Source organism: Uranotaenia lowii, chromosome 2 (assembly GCF_029784155.1).
Source record: "Uranotaenia lowii strain MFRU-FL chromosome 2, ASM2978415v1, whole genome shotgun sequence".
Classification (NCBI taxonomy): domain Eukaryota; kingdom Metazoa; phylum Arthropoda; class Insecta; order Diptera; family Culicidae; genus Uranotaenia; species Uranotaenia lowii.
The window spans coordinates 94,630,285-94,646,638 of NC_073692.1; the positions used below are offsets into that span (position 1 = coordinate 94,630,285).

Sequence of the window (16,354 nt, forward strand, 5' to 3'; positions counted from 1 at the left end):
AATTATTATGGATGAAGGTGAAAATAAAAATAAAAAAAGTAAATGCTGTAAAGGAATAAGAGAAACTTGAAATTTAAAGGATTATTAAAAAAACAAGGACTTCGATGAGAATGCACCTATCTCCATTGAATGATTTATTGTATACAAAAATAAATGATACCTGCGATGGCGGAGTTACCCAGAGAAAAAAAAAAAATAGATCCATGTACTTAAAAAACGAAAACGAAAATTTTTTTTTATTCCGATGAGAAGGTGAAGTTCTAAGTTGAATGTATTTCACTTCGATGGGAAGGCCAAGTATGATAATAATAATTTGTTGATTTGTTTCGGCAGGGGAAATCTGCCGCTCCGTCGGCGAAACCAAAACAGTTTGTTTTGGTTCCGCATGCTTTGAGTCAATTCGCAATTGAAACAATAGCGTTGATGATTGATGATGACAGCTGATAATGGTAAACACGGTACAAATGTTTACATCATCACACTGTGAAGCCAAACAACTCAACATAGGTTTGTGGTAACACAACAGTGTTGCCAGATATTCTGGGTAGGAATACCAAAGTACTCATTGAGAAATGAGTACTTTCCCGGTTAGGGATTATAAGAAGTGGAAAGTGACAATTAGCTATCGCTAAATAATATAGTTGTATTCTAATGACCTAACAGACGAAACGTGAATAAAGATAACTCTATTCCACCACTGAAACCTGCGTTTTCAACATAATTAAATATAGAATTTCGATGAGAAGGTGAAATTCAAAAACAAAACATATAAATTGAAAATTATAATAATCAGCAACAATGTTTTGGATCTGCTCGTGGCAGCAGAAGTCGTCATCTGCTGTTCCGAATGCCGGAGGAAACCATAAGTTTCAACAGCTTCCCTCAATTCGTAAATTGAAAATGCTGAACAGCTTCGCGTGCCTTGCCCTTGATAACGCCTTCGTGAACGCATCAGCTGGCTGATCCTCAGTAGAGATGTGTCTCAGAGAAAGTTGACGCTTCTCAAGATCTCCCTGATGAATGCATACTTCACGTGCAGATGCTTCATCCGCTGATGGATCCGCGCATATTGCAGATACTGGATGCAAGGAATGTTGTCCTCCCTTTACGTGAAAGAAGTGCTAACCACAACTAATTTACCAAGGAAGTTTGTTAATCACAAACCTTCCTAGACTGCATGGCAAAGGGCTCCTATCTCAGCTTCAGACGATACCCAAGTACCACAGATTTAGCCAACTAGCATTCTTAAGTTTTATTATGGTTTTTTGAAAGCATTTTTCTGTGCAGCTGGTTTTATCACTGTTTTATTGGAGCACTAAGAAATGCTTAAAATTAGGGATATTATTAGAGTTCTGAAAGTGCTAATAAAGCTTTAATTAAACACCGTATTTGTGATGTTCTAAAATAGTCCAGTATGCTTTAATAAAACTTCGATTAAACTTATACTTTTCATTCGGCCTCAAGCTTTTTTCAACATGTTCTATAGTAGCACTCAGTGCCTGTTTTGCCAGTTCTCGATCAAGACGTCAAAACAGGACACGTTCAAGTTAGTTTCTACATCTTTTAGTTTAGATCGCCCAATTTTACACATTTTTGAGAGGTTTTGGAAGCTGTTTTTGAGTTTGATGAAAGACCAAAAAATGGTAACGAAATAATATTGGTGAAGGAATAATACTGGCAAACAAATTACATTTTACTGCAACTGGAATCAAATTTTAAGTTAATCAAGCAATGAACTTAAAGAATTATTGAAAAATATGTTTAATGGTGATAATTTTTATTCAATTAGCTTTTTACAATAGAATACAACGTTTTGAAAGCTCGTTTTGATTGTTCCCAATTAGGCCAAAATGTCATTTAAATTAATGTAAACTTTTTGAAATAGGAATAATCAATTCATTTGGTGTTCAATATCATTCGTATGTTTAAGTCTTATTGCTTTAGATGTCTTCACAGAATATTGAAAAAAAAATTCAACGAATAAATATGAACAGGGATACTTTCATGTATTATATATATTTTATTCCTTTTCATTTATTGTAAATCCAATCATATATTAAGCAGTCTTGTGAAATCGGGTAAAATGTGGATGTCATCGATTTTTCCCAACACTTTAAAAAAGCTGCAACGTCGGACTAGCTATATTGCTTTAGTTGGAATAAAGAAAGATACTGCTGCAATCGTTTTCCCAGAACAGTAAAATAAACTATACAAATCTTCAGTTATTTAATGGTTGTCAAACATTGCAATTAAAATCTCATCTTTATCAAAAACTTAAAAATCATCTTCATTGATATAATTTCAGGTATCACTCAAAAATTAAGGTTAGGACTCATAATTTCATCAATTTCTTAAAAAAAACTTCTTTATTTATCATATTTATTACTCATGCATCTATCCACACAAATATTGCCCACTATATCTGCGTCTTCGTAATTATTTCATTATTACACAATATTAAACATACAGCATCCGTGCTGGAGGACGTTTTCTGTGAACTTTTTTTTTTATCCTGGAGACTTCCTGATCGCCCAATCTGCATCCTTTTCTTGACAATCTGCACCGAACGACGACCGTTTGGAATCCAATGCTCTGCTTGACTGGCGAAAAATTTGCCAATGGTTTTCGAAAACATCCAACGCTGGAATAATTGAATGAACACTTTCATAAATTGTAAAACATAATATATTTTCCAAAAGCTCTCACCTACAGAGACCGATAAGAGCGCCTCGTAATCCTGGTAGAAGTATTCTGCTTCCTAGTCAAGTGTTGCAACCAAAGCTGGTCCGAAACAGGATCTGTTGGTTCGTAAATCCGGTGTTTAAATTTTTTCAGTAATTCGAGTGATGTTTATAAAATTAATCAGGCGAGCAACGGCGTTTCTGTTTCTTTTTATTGCAATGCCTTGACAGCGGTTTGCAGTGATGCCAAGTGTACTGAATATTTAAATTGCAACAATTCATATTAGAAAAACTCGTTCGAATCTATTTTTTTACAGTTATAGTATGATGATTTTTTTTTACTTGGCAGATCATAATTGAATTGACGTGATATTTTCCTTGCGAAAAAAGAAACTGACTGATAATTCTGTATTTTGAATTGAAATTTAACCATTTTGAATGGCACTCGTTGTTTGAAAGCCTGTAAAATACAGATGATTTAACGTTCGATTCGAAGATACGGATTTTTACTGGAAGTACAATGATCTATCTGTATCTAAAAACCTGGCAGCAGTGGGGTATAAGCAAAGATGGAAGAAGCGCAAATGTCGAAGCTCTTGCACTGAAGGAAATCGAAGAATAAAATATACTAGATAATTTCTGATTTCACTTAACTTAAGTGTGTGGCATAAAGTACGAGTACGAGATGGTAAAAATGGTACAAATTTAAGTAACTTGCTTATAATTAATTTAGAAATTTGTTCAATTTCAAAACAATTCTAACCATTATTGGTATACCAGATAGTAGCACCATACCGAGCGTGTAATCGTTTTCAATAACAAGGTGAAATGTCAGAATTTTAGCTTTTTCTGGTGCTATCATTAAACCGTAAATAGGCTAACGCCATGTTGGCTGCAAAATCGAAGGGCACAAATATGACGCCATGTTGATGGATTCACAATGCAAGCATTGGAAAATATTTTTCAGGCCCATTTTCCATCAATTCCATCATGATTGACCATCAGATTTGACGAGGCGCATTTATTTTAAGATACTATTTCATACACATTTTACCTAAAATCTTGACTGGCAGTACAAAAAAGGCTCATAATATGGTTAAAACATTGATATTTTGGTTATTCATTTTTCCAGATCATATCTCAATAATGCAATCATCATTCATCAACCATTATGGTTGCTGGAAAAAATAAAAATAAAACTCCGAGAACTCACAGAATCGAAAAAAAAAACAAAAATTCCTAGCATGTTTTATAATAGCTTTTTAAAAGCTTTGGTGACCAATATTGATGACCAACAATAATTGGTCATGATGACGTTCCTAGGATAGGGCCAAATAGCCTAATTTTGGCTTTATTAGAGTCCAGGTGGTGTTATAGAGTGTGCTTTTTATGAAGATTAATGCTATGGTCCAAACGACATTTTGCTGACCATAATAAAGCTAAAATTGTTACTTGGGTAATAGACTGACAGAAGGATCAGCTCGGGTCAAGGGGCCAGCCACCAGCCAGAGGATCACCGCAGAGGGCCAGCCAGCTGATGGAGGACCGCCAGCGCAGAGACCAGCCACCGAGATGTCCCAGGCCAGCTAGGTGGTTCCACCAAAGGTCAAGTCCGGAGGGACTCGTGGACTGATAGGGTTACTCTCGGTGCCGTCACGAGCCACACTGTGTTTAGCAAGCGTAAGCTCACGTTTGACGTCCGTGAGGAGCCTCAGGATCCGCAACCGGACTGCGCAGATATGAACACGTCCAGCTGGAGCAACAACCCGGTTTAATTGGGTGGTGCTAATAGCCGAGAGGGCTACTCTCGTTCACTGTGGTCAGCAGTTGTGAGTTGATTCAAGCGCAGAGGACCACCAGCGCAGAGGATCACCAGCACAGAGGCTCGCCAGATGCTCCAGGTCAGCCAGAGGGCGCAGTTCGAGGCCGAGAAGTCGGATTTCGAGAAAGTTACTCTCGATGCCGTCACGAGAAACGCTGCGGTTAGCATCGTATCGAAGGATGGGAAAAGCTGCTTGGCGAGAGGGTTACCCTCGAGATATTGAGCTGCGCTGTAGTCAGCACGCGTGAGATCATCCAAGGTTGCAGTATGGTTTTTTTTTTTCAATTTTGGAGAAGTATTTCGGGCGAGACGGAAGTTTCCAGCAACTTCAGTAACTCACATCTAGATTTAACATTTGTTTCTAAACGTTGCCTTCCGGCTTTTAGGACCGCCCAAAGCGTTAGAGCAACAGGACAAATCACGATGAAGCAGAAAGTCGTGCTTTAGAGCTGCGCTGCGGTTAGCATGGGCGAGCTTGTCTTCAATATTTGGAAGCTGTTCCAAATGCTGCGAAGGAGGTGATTCAAGCGATGGTTAGTTGCCAGTGATTCAACCACTTCTTGATTTATACCGCATTTTACACGAGTGCTGCCAATCGAAGTCTGGCTAATTCTCGGAGCCATCGAGAAAAAGCTTTGTTAGCTAATAGAGGATGCTTTCCTGCACAGAAAAAAATAATGACAATTACGTGTCATTGAAAATGGTTACCTGTAAAATAAAACATCCTGTAATCAAAAGAACGTGTAATTTTAAGCTGATTTGTTTAAAATCAAATGAAAAGTCATTTGTAATTAAAGCAAATGTCCTGTAACAAAAAGGAGCATGACATTTGCCATAGTTTTACAGGTCACAGTCCATTATTTTTAAGTGAGCAGATTATGTGCAGGTTAGTTTCAAATTACAGGTCTGTGAAATTTATCAGATTGTTAATCAAAACAAAAAAATCCTCTGTGTTTGCAACTATTTGTTCCGTTAAGTGGAAGTGCTTTGGAGATAAACCGGAATGACATCCGGTGGATAAGCTACGCGTATGCGTAGCGATAATACGTTACACAGCCGTCATCTTGACAAAAAAAACAGCTACTAGCAAAAATAGTCTTGCTCCGCAAGCGCAAGCCATCAAAAACGACAACATCAATAATAAGTGGCCAACTAAATTCGACAGAATACTCCTGAGCGCTCCCTTTTCCTCGTTTTCTGGCCTGGATGAACTTAGCGTAAGTAAAATATTCGCTGCGAGCCAAGTCATAACAAGTTCATACTCCACCCTTGTCCAGAAATAATCAGATATTATTCCTATTATTGTTTAGCATTCGTGACGTGTACAAATAGCTAAGCGGAAGTATCATGTATTACCCGGGACTAAACTAACTAAACGCGATGTCCGACAAAGGCCAAACAATACTTATTTCGCTGGCTTCGTCCGTGGGCCTCTGGAGTTTGCCCTCGGGCATAGGAGCATGCGGTGTGACGTTATCCGGTCCTCGATTGTCGACTCCCAGAAGCACTGGAACCGCATCGGTTGGGATTCCCTCTCTAAGTTAACCGGGAGGAATTCCAATGCTCCCTTTATATCAAGGCGTACGGTAGTGAAGAAGTGCTTTTAAAGTTGACCGTGAGTAAGTAGCTTCTAGCCTCAATTTTGTTCTATTAATTGAATTTCAAAATGTTAATCAATTTTAGCTTTACCCAGTACGATCGAGGATTTAGTACTGGCGGAGAATATGGACACAGTTGAACTGGACCTAAAAATATTGCTGCTCTTCATTTTCGGGTGTTGAGAAGTGATTGCGATACCTCCAAACACGTCCATGATTCCGCTATCTGTATTTTCTTCTCAACACACCACCGAAAGTATGGGTTCAGTTCCATTTATATCGCATAACCATTATATGCATCATATGCAAACTCATTCTTAGTTGAACTAGCCCTGATTTTTGCTATTTCCTTAGGCAAACGAACTGGAATCCAGTTTGTGAAAATCGTTTGGTTTTTTCATTGACAAAATACTAAAGTTTAACTACAGCAAACTGGATTGTGTAACTGGTGAATCCAGAATGATGCAGCTAGAGATGCCGGTCTTGCTTGAACGAGCTCTTCTGTTATGCCGAATTATAACTACCAACACCATCATCATCATTTCAACAATCAATCATCAGCTTCACAAGGTGGGCCATACTGGTATGTGTTTTGTCTGTAAATTTCTTAATTTCCTATTACAATCTAGTTCTCATCTAATTGACAGCGGATCAGCATCGACCTGAATAGTGAAATCAGATAATTTCATTTCACACTCCAACAACTTCGCTGGAGGTCACCAAGAAGCTTTCGCGGAAGCATCTGGGTCAGCCTCATCTGTAATATTCGATATGATGAGCACAACATAGTACACGTTGAGTTATCAACCACCTATATATTTTGATGCAAATTGCAAGCAATTGAAGATTTTCCCTTGCAATCGCCCGTCCATCCACCCTAGGCCAACATTTTCCACGATAGCAAAAGAAACACATTAGTCGCAACTGTAGTATCAACTATCCAGGAAACCACAGAAATCAGCAAAGCGAAAGTGACAATTATTCCGAAAACAGCAGTTAGATCAATTGGTTAAAAGGTGACCTTTTTTTTTAATTAACGTTCATAATAGGCTGTTAACTTTTAAACTTTTTTCTCCAGCTCAAAATAAACCTGATGAAAGATGAATCGGAAAAGTGGTTTACGGTTGGCATTTTCAAGAGTCTTTCTCATACGTTTTCTACACTCGGTTTGATGCATAGAATTATTTGCACGTTGGAAAAAGACTGACCACCGACAACTGACCTGGTTAAATTCAAGCGGATTTTAGTTGTCCACCTGTATGGAGATGAGTTCTATTCAAAGTTGGATCCCACCCAAGCGTAATCCTGTAGTATGTAAGAGGAAAATCCACAGAATGCGGTTAAATAATAATAAATAATAGGTATCACAAAAAGATTGTGTTTATTTAGAAAAGAAAAATCAACATTGAATAAGAAAAAAATAAACAAAACAAATTCCAATAGGAATCTTTTTCCAAATTATTAGTCCTGTAATTTTAAAGAAGCCTGTAAAAAATTTAGTCACTTTAAAAACATACAACACGTTATTTTATTCCGTCCTGTAAAATTGCGGTAAATGTCCTGCTCCTTTTTGTTACAGGATATTTACTGTAATTTTACAGAAAATATTTTTTTCTGTGTGGGGTTACTAGAACACAACACTCAAGATATGATGTACGATCACATGCTGTGGTTATCAACCACCAAAGATAACGAAAGATTCGCGAGTATGGTGCCCGTCAGCGTATGGTGGGAGACGAGAGCGACTTCAAGGGTAGCGATGACGACGATGATGATGATGATGATGATGATGATGATATCCAAGATTCTGCCAATCCTGAACGGGCTCTGAGACGCAGGCGTCGTTAGAATTATTATGAATTTCATATGAAATTTCTATCACTAGAAACCTTGTACACAATTAACACACGACGTATTACAGGACACGACACTTAACGTTCTTACAAACGGAAAAAAGGATTCAAAATTACCTTTTTTTTTGTTTTTTTTTGTCGACCGGTTTCGGGCTCGATGTTGCCCATCTACAGGACGATGTCCGACTGATCACACGAAGAAATTACTGGCAGGATCGTACTACGAGTGTCATAGTATTCGTCGAAGGATGGTTCCTTTTTAATTTTTTCTTTTGGTGAAGGTGAAAAGCGGCGACATAATTGGTGGGTCATCTTCATTCATTAGCAGTTTCTCTGAAGTGCTAATGAACATCGACTCCCATGCGTTCAAATGTGAGGCTTTTCTTACACATTTCTTATAGGTCACTTTTTCCCAGTTAATGGAGTGACCCATTTCCGTTGCGTGGGTAGCTACGCTAGATTCATTGGCCCTGTTGTTGTCTACAGCGTTTCTGTGTTCTTTAAGTCGAACTTTAAATTTACGACGAGTTTGGCCAATGTAAACAGCTGAGCAACTCTCACAGGGAATTTCATAAATTCCGGATCTCTCATCTTGCGGGATCTTATCCTTCAAGGAGACCAACCGATCCTTAAGGGTGTTGCCGCTCTTGTATGCTGTTTTCAGACCATGTTGAGAAAGGATTTTTGCTATCCCATTAGTTAGTTTAGGGTGGAACGGCAGGCTAACTCTATAGGGCTCTTCTTTCTCTGGCCTAAAGGTGGTGGCATCACTTCGGTACTTTTTTTCTGGCATGTTTCCGGGGAATTTTGAGGACAAATTCGTCGTCAAAACCGTTTAAAAAACCCGCCTCAAGGATTTTATGCTTTTCCTCTTCGAATTCTGCCTTTTCCATTGGGATATTGTACAGGCGGTGCGCCATAGAATGGAAAGCGGCTTGTTTTTGCGCACCAAAGTGGTTGGAATCGGCTTTTATATATCGGTCGGTTGAGGTTGGTTTCCGATATATTCCGAATTTTATGGTGTTGTCCTCTTTCCTTGAGATTAAAAGGTCAAGGAAAGGGAGTTTTCCATCAATTTCTTTCTCTACAGTAAATTTTATCGAACTGTGTTTGGAGTTTGGAAGCTCTGAAGTCTGCGTGAGAGAACGCTCCTTTACCGAGGCAAGGATGTCATCGACGTAGCGCCACCAGACACGTGGGAAAAGTCTTTCTCTTTTCTCCAAATCTGCTTCCAAGTCGCTCATGAAAACTTCAGCCAATAGTGGGGATAATTTGCTGCCCATGCTAAGGCCAAAGGTTTGTTTAAAAAACTTACCCCGGAAAATGAAGAAATTCTGCTTCATGCATACTTCTGCAACTGCAAGGTACGCTTCTATTTCGTTGGGAGACACCCGGCGACGTTCCAAGTGCCCCCGTAAGCTGTTGAGGGCGTCCGAGGTTGGTACACTAGGAAAAAGTGCGGAGACGTCGAATGAAACTAATATTTCGCCACGACGCACTTTGAACCCTTTTAGACGCTCAACCAGTTCCACAGAATTTTTTACACTCTTGCCATGCTTTACAGGGTACTTTTTCATTTCTTCGACTAGCCATGCTGCCATTTTTTCCGTTGGTGTATTAATATTTGAAGAGATGGGTCGCATAGATATCGGGTTTTTGTGGATTTTCGGCAAGCAATAGAGGGAAGCGACTTTCGGGTTCGGAACAAGAAATTTTCTTTCAAGTTTGACATCACCCATATATCGGAAACCAACCTCAACCGACCGATACATAACAGCCGATACCAACCACTTTGGTGCGCAAAAACAAGCCGCTTTCCATTCTATGGCGCACCGCCTGTACAATATCCCAATGGAAAAGGCAGATTTCGAAGAGGAAAAGCATAAAATCCTTGAGGCGGGTTTTTTAAACGGTTTTGACGACGAATTTGTGCTCAAAATAATCCGGAAACATGCCAGAAAAAAGTACCGAAGTGATGCCACCACCTTTAGGCCAGAGAAAGAAGAGCCCAATAGAGTTAGCCTGCCGTTCCACCCTAAACTAACTAATGGGATAGCAAAAATCCTTTCTCAACATGGTCTGAAAACAGCATACAAGAACGGCAACAACCTTAAGGATCGGTTGGTCTCCTTGAAGGATAAGATCCCGCAAGATGAGAGATCCGGAATTTATGAAATTCCCTGTGAGAGTTGCTCAGCTGTTTACATTGGCCAAACTCGTCGTAAATTTAAAGTTCGACTTAAAGAACACAGAAACGCTGTAGACAACAACAGGGCCAATGAATCTAGCGTAGCTACCCACGCAACGGAAATGGGTCACTCCATTAACTGGGAAAAAGTGACCTATAAGAAATGTGTAAGAAAAGCCTCACATTTGAACGCATGGGAGTCGATGTTCATTAGCACTTCAGAGAAACTGCTAATGAATGAAGATGACCCACCAATTATGTCGCCGCTTTTCACCTTCACCAAAAGAAAAATTTGAAAAGGAACCATCCTTCGACGAATACTATGACACTCGTAGTACGATCCTGCCAGTAATTTCTTCGTGTGATCAGTCGGACATCGTCCTGTAGATGGGCAACATCGAGCCCGAAACCGGTCGACAAAAAAAACAAAAAAAAAGGTAATTTTTAATCCTTTTTTCCGTTTGTAAGAACGTTAAGTGTCGTGTCCTGTAATACGTCGTGTGTTAATTGTGTAGTTAAGTTCTTACGTTGGCACAAATCCGCTTGAAAATAAGAGAAACCTTGTAATGTCAGTAAAATATGTTTTGAACATTATATACAGCTAAAGCTACTTGTTTTTTCGTTAATCTTAAGTTGTCCACGTCATTTATTCAGTCTGTAAAGCTTAAATCGGCTAAGACGGTGTATGCCTTTTTTTTTTATTCAGCGGAAAAGGAAAAAATTCGAAAAAACATGCATCAGAAAAATTATTGCAGCTCATGCAATAAATACTCAGAAAAATGTCTATCTTTTGCATATGGAAGCTTAAGCTATGGTCTTCATAATATAGTCAAGAAATAAATTTTAGATTTTTTTTTAATGAAAGGGTCACATAAAGTTAAAAAAAGTGGTCAGAAAAACCTACTTTTCATTCGATTGCTAGTAAAGACTGTTTGATGGGAGGTAAAATCAAAAAAAAAATGGTTCCAAAATTTATTCTAATGCTAACATTTTGTTGTACTTAGATTTTAAAAACATTGAAAAATGAATTAACTACAATTTTTCATAGTTGACTACTTTACGCAAATTTTTTACATATTGAAATTTCATCTCTTTTTTTTTAGTTCAGCTTTACGTCGCACCCGGATTTTCAGTGCTTTTTCGCCGTTTAAAGCAATTGAAACTATATCCGTTGGAAAGGGAATTTAACTTACATTCCCATGAGGTGCATCAATTAACGCTGTGAGATTTCACAAAAATATGAAAATTATAAACGTAAAATCATTCCTGAATGTCTAGAACCACAAGCAGAACACGTCCTGCAGAACGTGCTGTTTGCTGTCCTACGGTGGGAGGTGGCTTAGGCAGAGAGTCAAGCAAATTGGACGAAATAATAATGCGTGTCGTGACTAGCAAACGCGAACTACAATAAATAGAATATTTCCAACCAAAAAAAAAAAACGCACGATACGCATCATTGTTTTGTGCATTTAGCTGAGCTGCAATAATTTTTCTGAGGCATGATTTTATGGATTTTTTTTAGTTCCCGCTGAATGACAAGAAAACAAGTAGCTTTAGATGTATATTACGTTCCAAACATATTTTACTGACATTACAAGGATTCTAGTGATATAAGTTTTGTTGTAATCAGTAAGATGTGAAAAGAGTTATAACGATTTTAGCTTGGAGTGTCAAATTGACACTCCTAAGTCTGATAAGGGTAATGAAACCTAGTGCGGATGATGGTTAAATAAGTGATATCTTAATCGAAACAGGAATATGTTCAAACATCTTTCTTAAATTATTTTCCACATTTATCAATTGACTTCTTTCATTACAGCTAGGAAAATCCAACTATCTTCAATAGCTCGAGTCTCGATCACGTCGGAATTGCGCTGTTTACAAGCTTGTTCTTAACAATTCTTTTATTCAATGGGTTAGCAGTGATAAATTTATTCCCTTTTCTGTGCTGATACACATTTTCGTGCGCGATTCTCGATTGTTCCGATTCGTATTCACGGAAGCACATTTAAACCCGCGCCTCTGATTACAAATTCCTACTGAAGCCGCCATAATCCATCAATTCTAACCCCGGCAAAGTCTCGCTCAGTCCTCCTAAATGCTTCCGCGTGTCGAATGGGAAATCGCACACCAATCAAACCTGTCGCAGAAAAACAAACCCAACCCACTCTCCCGGGCGCGGAAGAGGCGAAAACTTCGATTTGGCGGGAACTGATTGCCTCCATCCAGGCAGCGTTGACTCTGACGTTCGTCGACGATGACGAGTGGAAGCTCCAGGAGTTCCGTTTCCTCTTTCCTCTGGGGCTGACCCGGGTTCCCTCGCCAGTAAATCTACACGCGGAACGAAGTCTCATAGGAACTCCAAAGGCTAACGATCCGCCCTCCTTCTTCCGTTCGTTTCATCTTCTGGGACGCATATCGGAGGGAATCGCAGACGATGACGGTATCAGGTATTCAGTCAGCAGACTTGCGAGAGAGCTTGTCGCCGTGGGGGGAAATTTATGAACCGACATAAGCCTTTATGTCGACCTGAATAAATCATACACCTTTTGGCTTTCTTCGACGATGCTCCGAGCCCGAACCGGTCGGAATCGAGCCGACGTCAACGTTGAGGGTGGAGAATTGCCTAGACTTTGACTTCCGCAGAACTCCGCGAAAAAGGCATCCTTCCATCAATCCGGCAACGATTTGTAAGGGACTTTCTCTGGTCGGCATAGTGGTGAAAATTTGGAAAACATTTAAACTCGTTTTCTTCACATTATGTTTAAAAAGTAATTGTTGTGTTTGAAGACATGAATCATTAAATTTTACATTTTGCTAGAAATTTCATAAATTGTAGACTAAATTTTGACCATTGTGCATTTGAGGCGATTGCTCGGGAAGGAGTCCTGTAGCAAAAGGGTAAGGGTGCGACTATGATTGCCGCCTGTCAGAAAGCTTCTTCCCGAGACTATAACAGATTAGGGCCAACATGAGGCGACGGACAACGGTAGCAAGCTCATTCGCCGCCGAGTGTGTAGGCTCTGCCCATGCAAAAGGCACCTGGATAGAACCTTGTCATGAAGAAGTGCCTACCTACTAGCATTGTATGTCAGTTTTGACTGACAATTTTTGTTAAAGTTGAAAAACATTTGCTTGTAAATTATGATTTTTGTATAATTTTTAAGTCAGCGATGACTAACTCTTTCAGTTCAAATCTATATCACGGTGTCTCTGATGGAACGATTTTATTTATCGAAAATTAGCATCGCTAATTTTTGCACCATTCAAAAGACGGGACTTTCCTCTTTCATTTGAGCCCAAATTTGAAATGATCCACCGGGGGGTCTAGAACATTTTATTTTTTTGAAGATTTTTTAACCTTTTTAACGGTTTTTTTCAAAGACAAAATCATACTAATCACTGTGAAAACGCTCGTCTTACCTTTAGCGTAAATCCAACATCACATGTCAATAACATGATTTAATAGGAAATTTTCCTGGCTACAACTTTGTAGAAGATATCAAAGTGATATAAATTTATAGAAAAGAGTTAAAATGCCACGAACAGTGTGATTATTATTTCATTTGAAAAATCTAATAAAGCTTCTCACCACTGATTGAACTGAGACCAGAAAAAGTATCCAACGAGCTTAGTTATTGATTGTAGAGTGTATAAATGTTCAAAACGGTTTATTTGCATTACAAATTCAATCTATTACATAAAATTTATCAGGATTATCTGAAGTTATGAGCATTTTTGGGGTTTTATTATTGCGGAACAAATATCAAATCCTTTTTTTGTCACTCCGATTTTTCAAAAATCCCGAAGTCGGGAATAAACAAAGTTTAAGGTATATTAATCACAAATTTTAAACATTCTTCGAAAATTCAAGCTGTTGAATAAGCGAAAGCCAAACTGTAGAAGATTGGAGTAATATTACCTATTGTTTAGGATTTTTTTTTTCAAATGTTTATCTTAAAATCTTAATTTTCTCGGTCGTTGGATTTTGTGCAATGTACATTGTATACAAGTTTGTTGCAAGCCAGCTTTGGTTCAATTTTTTTTTTCCAATGTATTGAAAATTTGAATTAATTTTTATTTTAAATCCCCTAACCACCCTCCCGGCTCCCCGCTGATGTTTCAACTCCAACTGAAAAAAAATTCCTTTATAATTTGTTCCGGCCGTAATAAAAGGATGGCACCTGCTTGATTTGAAAATTATGTTACTCATTTCATACATTGAGCAATGTTTGATTTTAAATATGTGCCTTATCTGAGAAAATAAATGTAGAAAAATTATTTAAGCATTTCAAGCCACTGCTTTAAATACTGTTCATGACACGATGTTTGTAGGGTGATTAATCGGAATACTGCACGGCTCCCTTTCAAATAAACGAATTTCAAATTCAAATTCTATTTTCTTTTTCATAGAAGTAAGAAAATAACATTCAAGGGGGAAGCCAAAAATGCAGAAATCCACAAACGAAGATTTGCAGTGTTCCATACTATCAGAAAAAAACACACATTTTTTTATTTTATCTAAGAAGTAGAATCGAAGTAGAAAATTGGCAAAAAATCTGAGGACTTCAGATGTGAATTGAGAGAATATTTTCAGATAATAGTATTACATCAAATCAACCTCTTAAAATTGTTGAAAACAAAGTTGATGTTGAGTTCATTTTGTAATCTTCTTTTTCCTTTTTATCGAAAAAACATCAATAAAAGCCAGAAGGTTCTGTAGTGTACTGTTGACAAAAATGAACAATCAGGAATTTTTGCTTGAAAACTTAAATTCGACCAAATTTTTACATACATGAGTGCCTCCAAAAACACTAATATATGCAATAAAACATAAGCAGTAGGTTGTTGTTTTTTATTTTATTTTATATATGACACTTTATCATGCTTAAGATACCCGTGTCTAAGGTTTTATAATCAATCAAAAGTGAAAAGTATGAATACCTTCAGAAATCATGAAAAAGGATGAAAGATTTTCTACAAAGATGTTTGATTTTGAAATCCAGATGCATCATTTAAAATTTGGGCTTGAATGTTAGAAGTAAGTCTAGTTTGTTTCCTAGTCCCAAATGTTTGTTCATAAAGTATTCACACAAACTTAGCTCAAAATATAAATGACTAAATTTTCAAGAAAGGCGGGAGACATTTTTTCCAGAATAAAACCCTACAAATGCTCATAACTTCAGATAATCCTGATAAATTTTATGTAAAAGATTGATTTTTTCATGTAAATGAACTGTTTTGAACATTTATACACACTACAATCAATAACTAAGCTCGTTGGATACTTTTTCTGGCCTCAGTTCAATCAGTGGTGAGAAGCTTTATTAGATTTTTCTAATAAAATAATAATCACTCTGTTTGTGGCATTCCAACTCTTTTCTATAAATTTGTATCACTTTGATATCTTCTACAAAATTGTAGCCAGGGAAATTTCCTATCAAATCATGTTATCGACATGTGATGTTAGATTTACGCTAATGGTAAGACGAGCGTTTTCACAGTGATAGGTATGATTTTGTCTTTGAAAAAACCGTTAAAAAGGTTAAAAAATCTTCAAAAAAAAAATAAAATGTTCTAGACCCCCCGGTGGATCATTTCAAATTTGGGCTCAAATGAAAGGGGAAAGTCCCATCTTTTGAATGGTGCAAAAATTAGCGATGCTAATTTTCGAATAATAAAGTTTTCTCTCAGAGACACCGTGTATATATATATACGATTTAAAAAATTTTGGCGTTATAACGATTCAATACTGCCAATTAATGAAAATTGAGCTCATGATGTGTATTTTTTTCAGAAATACGAGACTTTTGAAATTATATTTATTGGTTAAGTTTTATCATCTACCTACTTATGTGAAAAGTAAAGGGGACAGGAGGCTTCCAAACAAATGAACCATTTTTGTTGGCATAACTCAAGAAGTCACATATAGTTTGGGTGCAGCCAAGGAAGAGGCGTTTTTTTAAACGAGCAAAATGTGTACATACATTCCACGCTGACGTGAAATCGTTTTTCCGGGCTATTCGGAAATGATATCATTCAATTTCCTCAAAAATGAAAAAAATAGAAGCAAACGGTAGCAAATTGATTTCCTTCAAAATTAATATAATTTGATTATTTAAAGATTGTTTGTGTTATGGTCGATTACTTTTGTGACGTGAATTCACGCTAGAATTGAACATTTTTGACTTCAGTACATACTACTTTGATTT

The 16,354-nt window shown here is 37.6% G+C and overlaps 1 protein-coding gene across 1 annotated transcript; it reads left to right on the plus strand.

Annotated features, from left to right (window-relative positions):
* Positions 1 to 9,805: 9,805 nt before the first annotated feature.
* Positions 9,806 to 10,438, plus strand: LOC129741684 (uncharacterized). The gene has a single exon (XM_055733433.1). The coding sequence runs from the start codon at positions 9,806 to 9,808 to the stop codon at positions 10,436 to 10,438; it is 633 nt and encodes a 210-aa protein (XP_055589408.1).
* Positions 10,439 to 16,354: the final 5,916 nt, after the last annotated feature.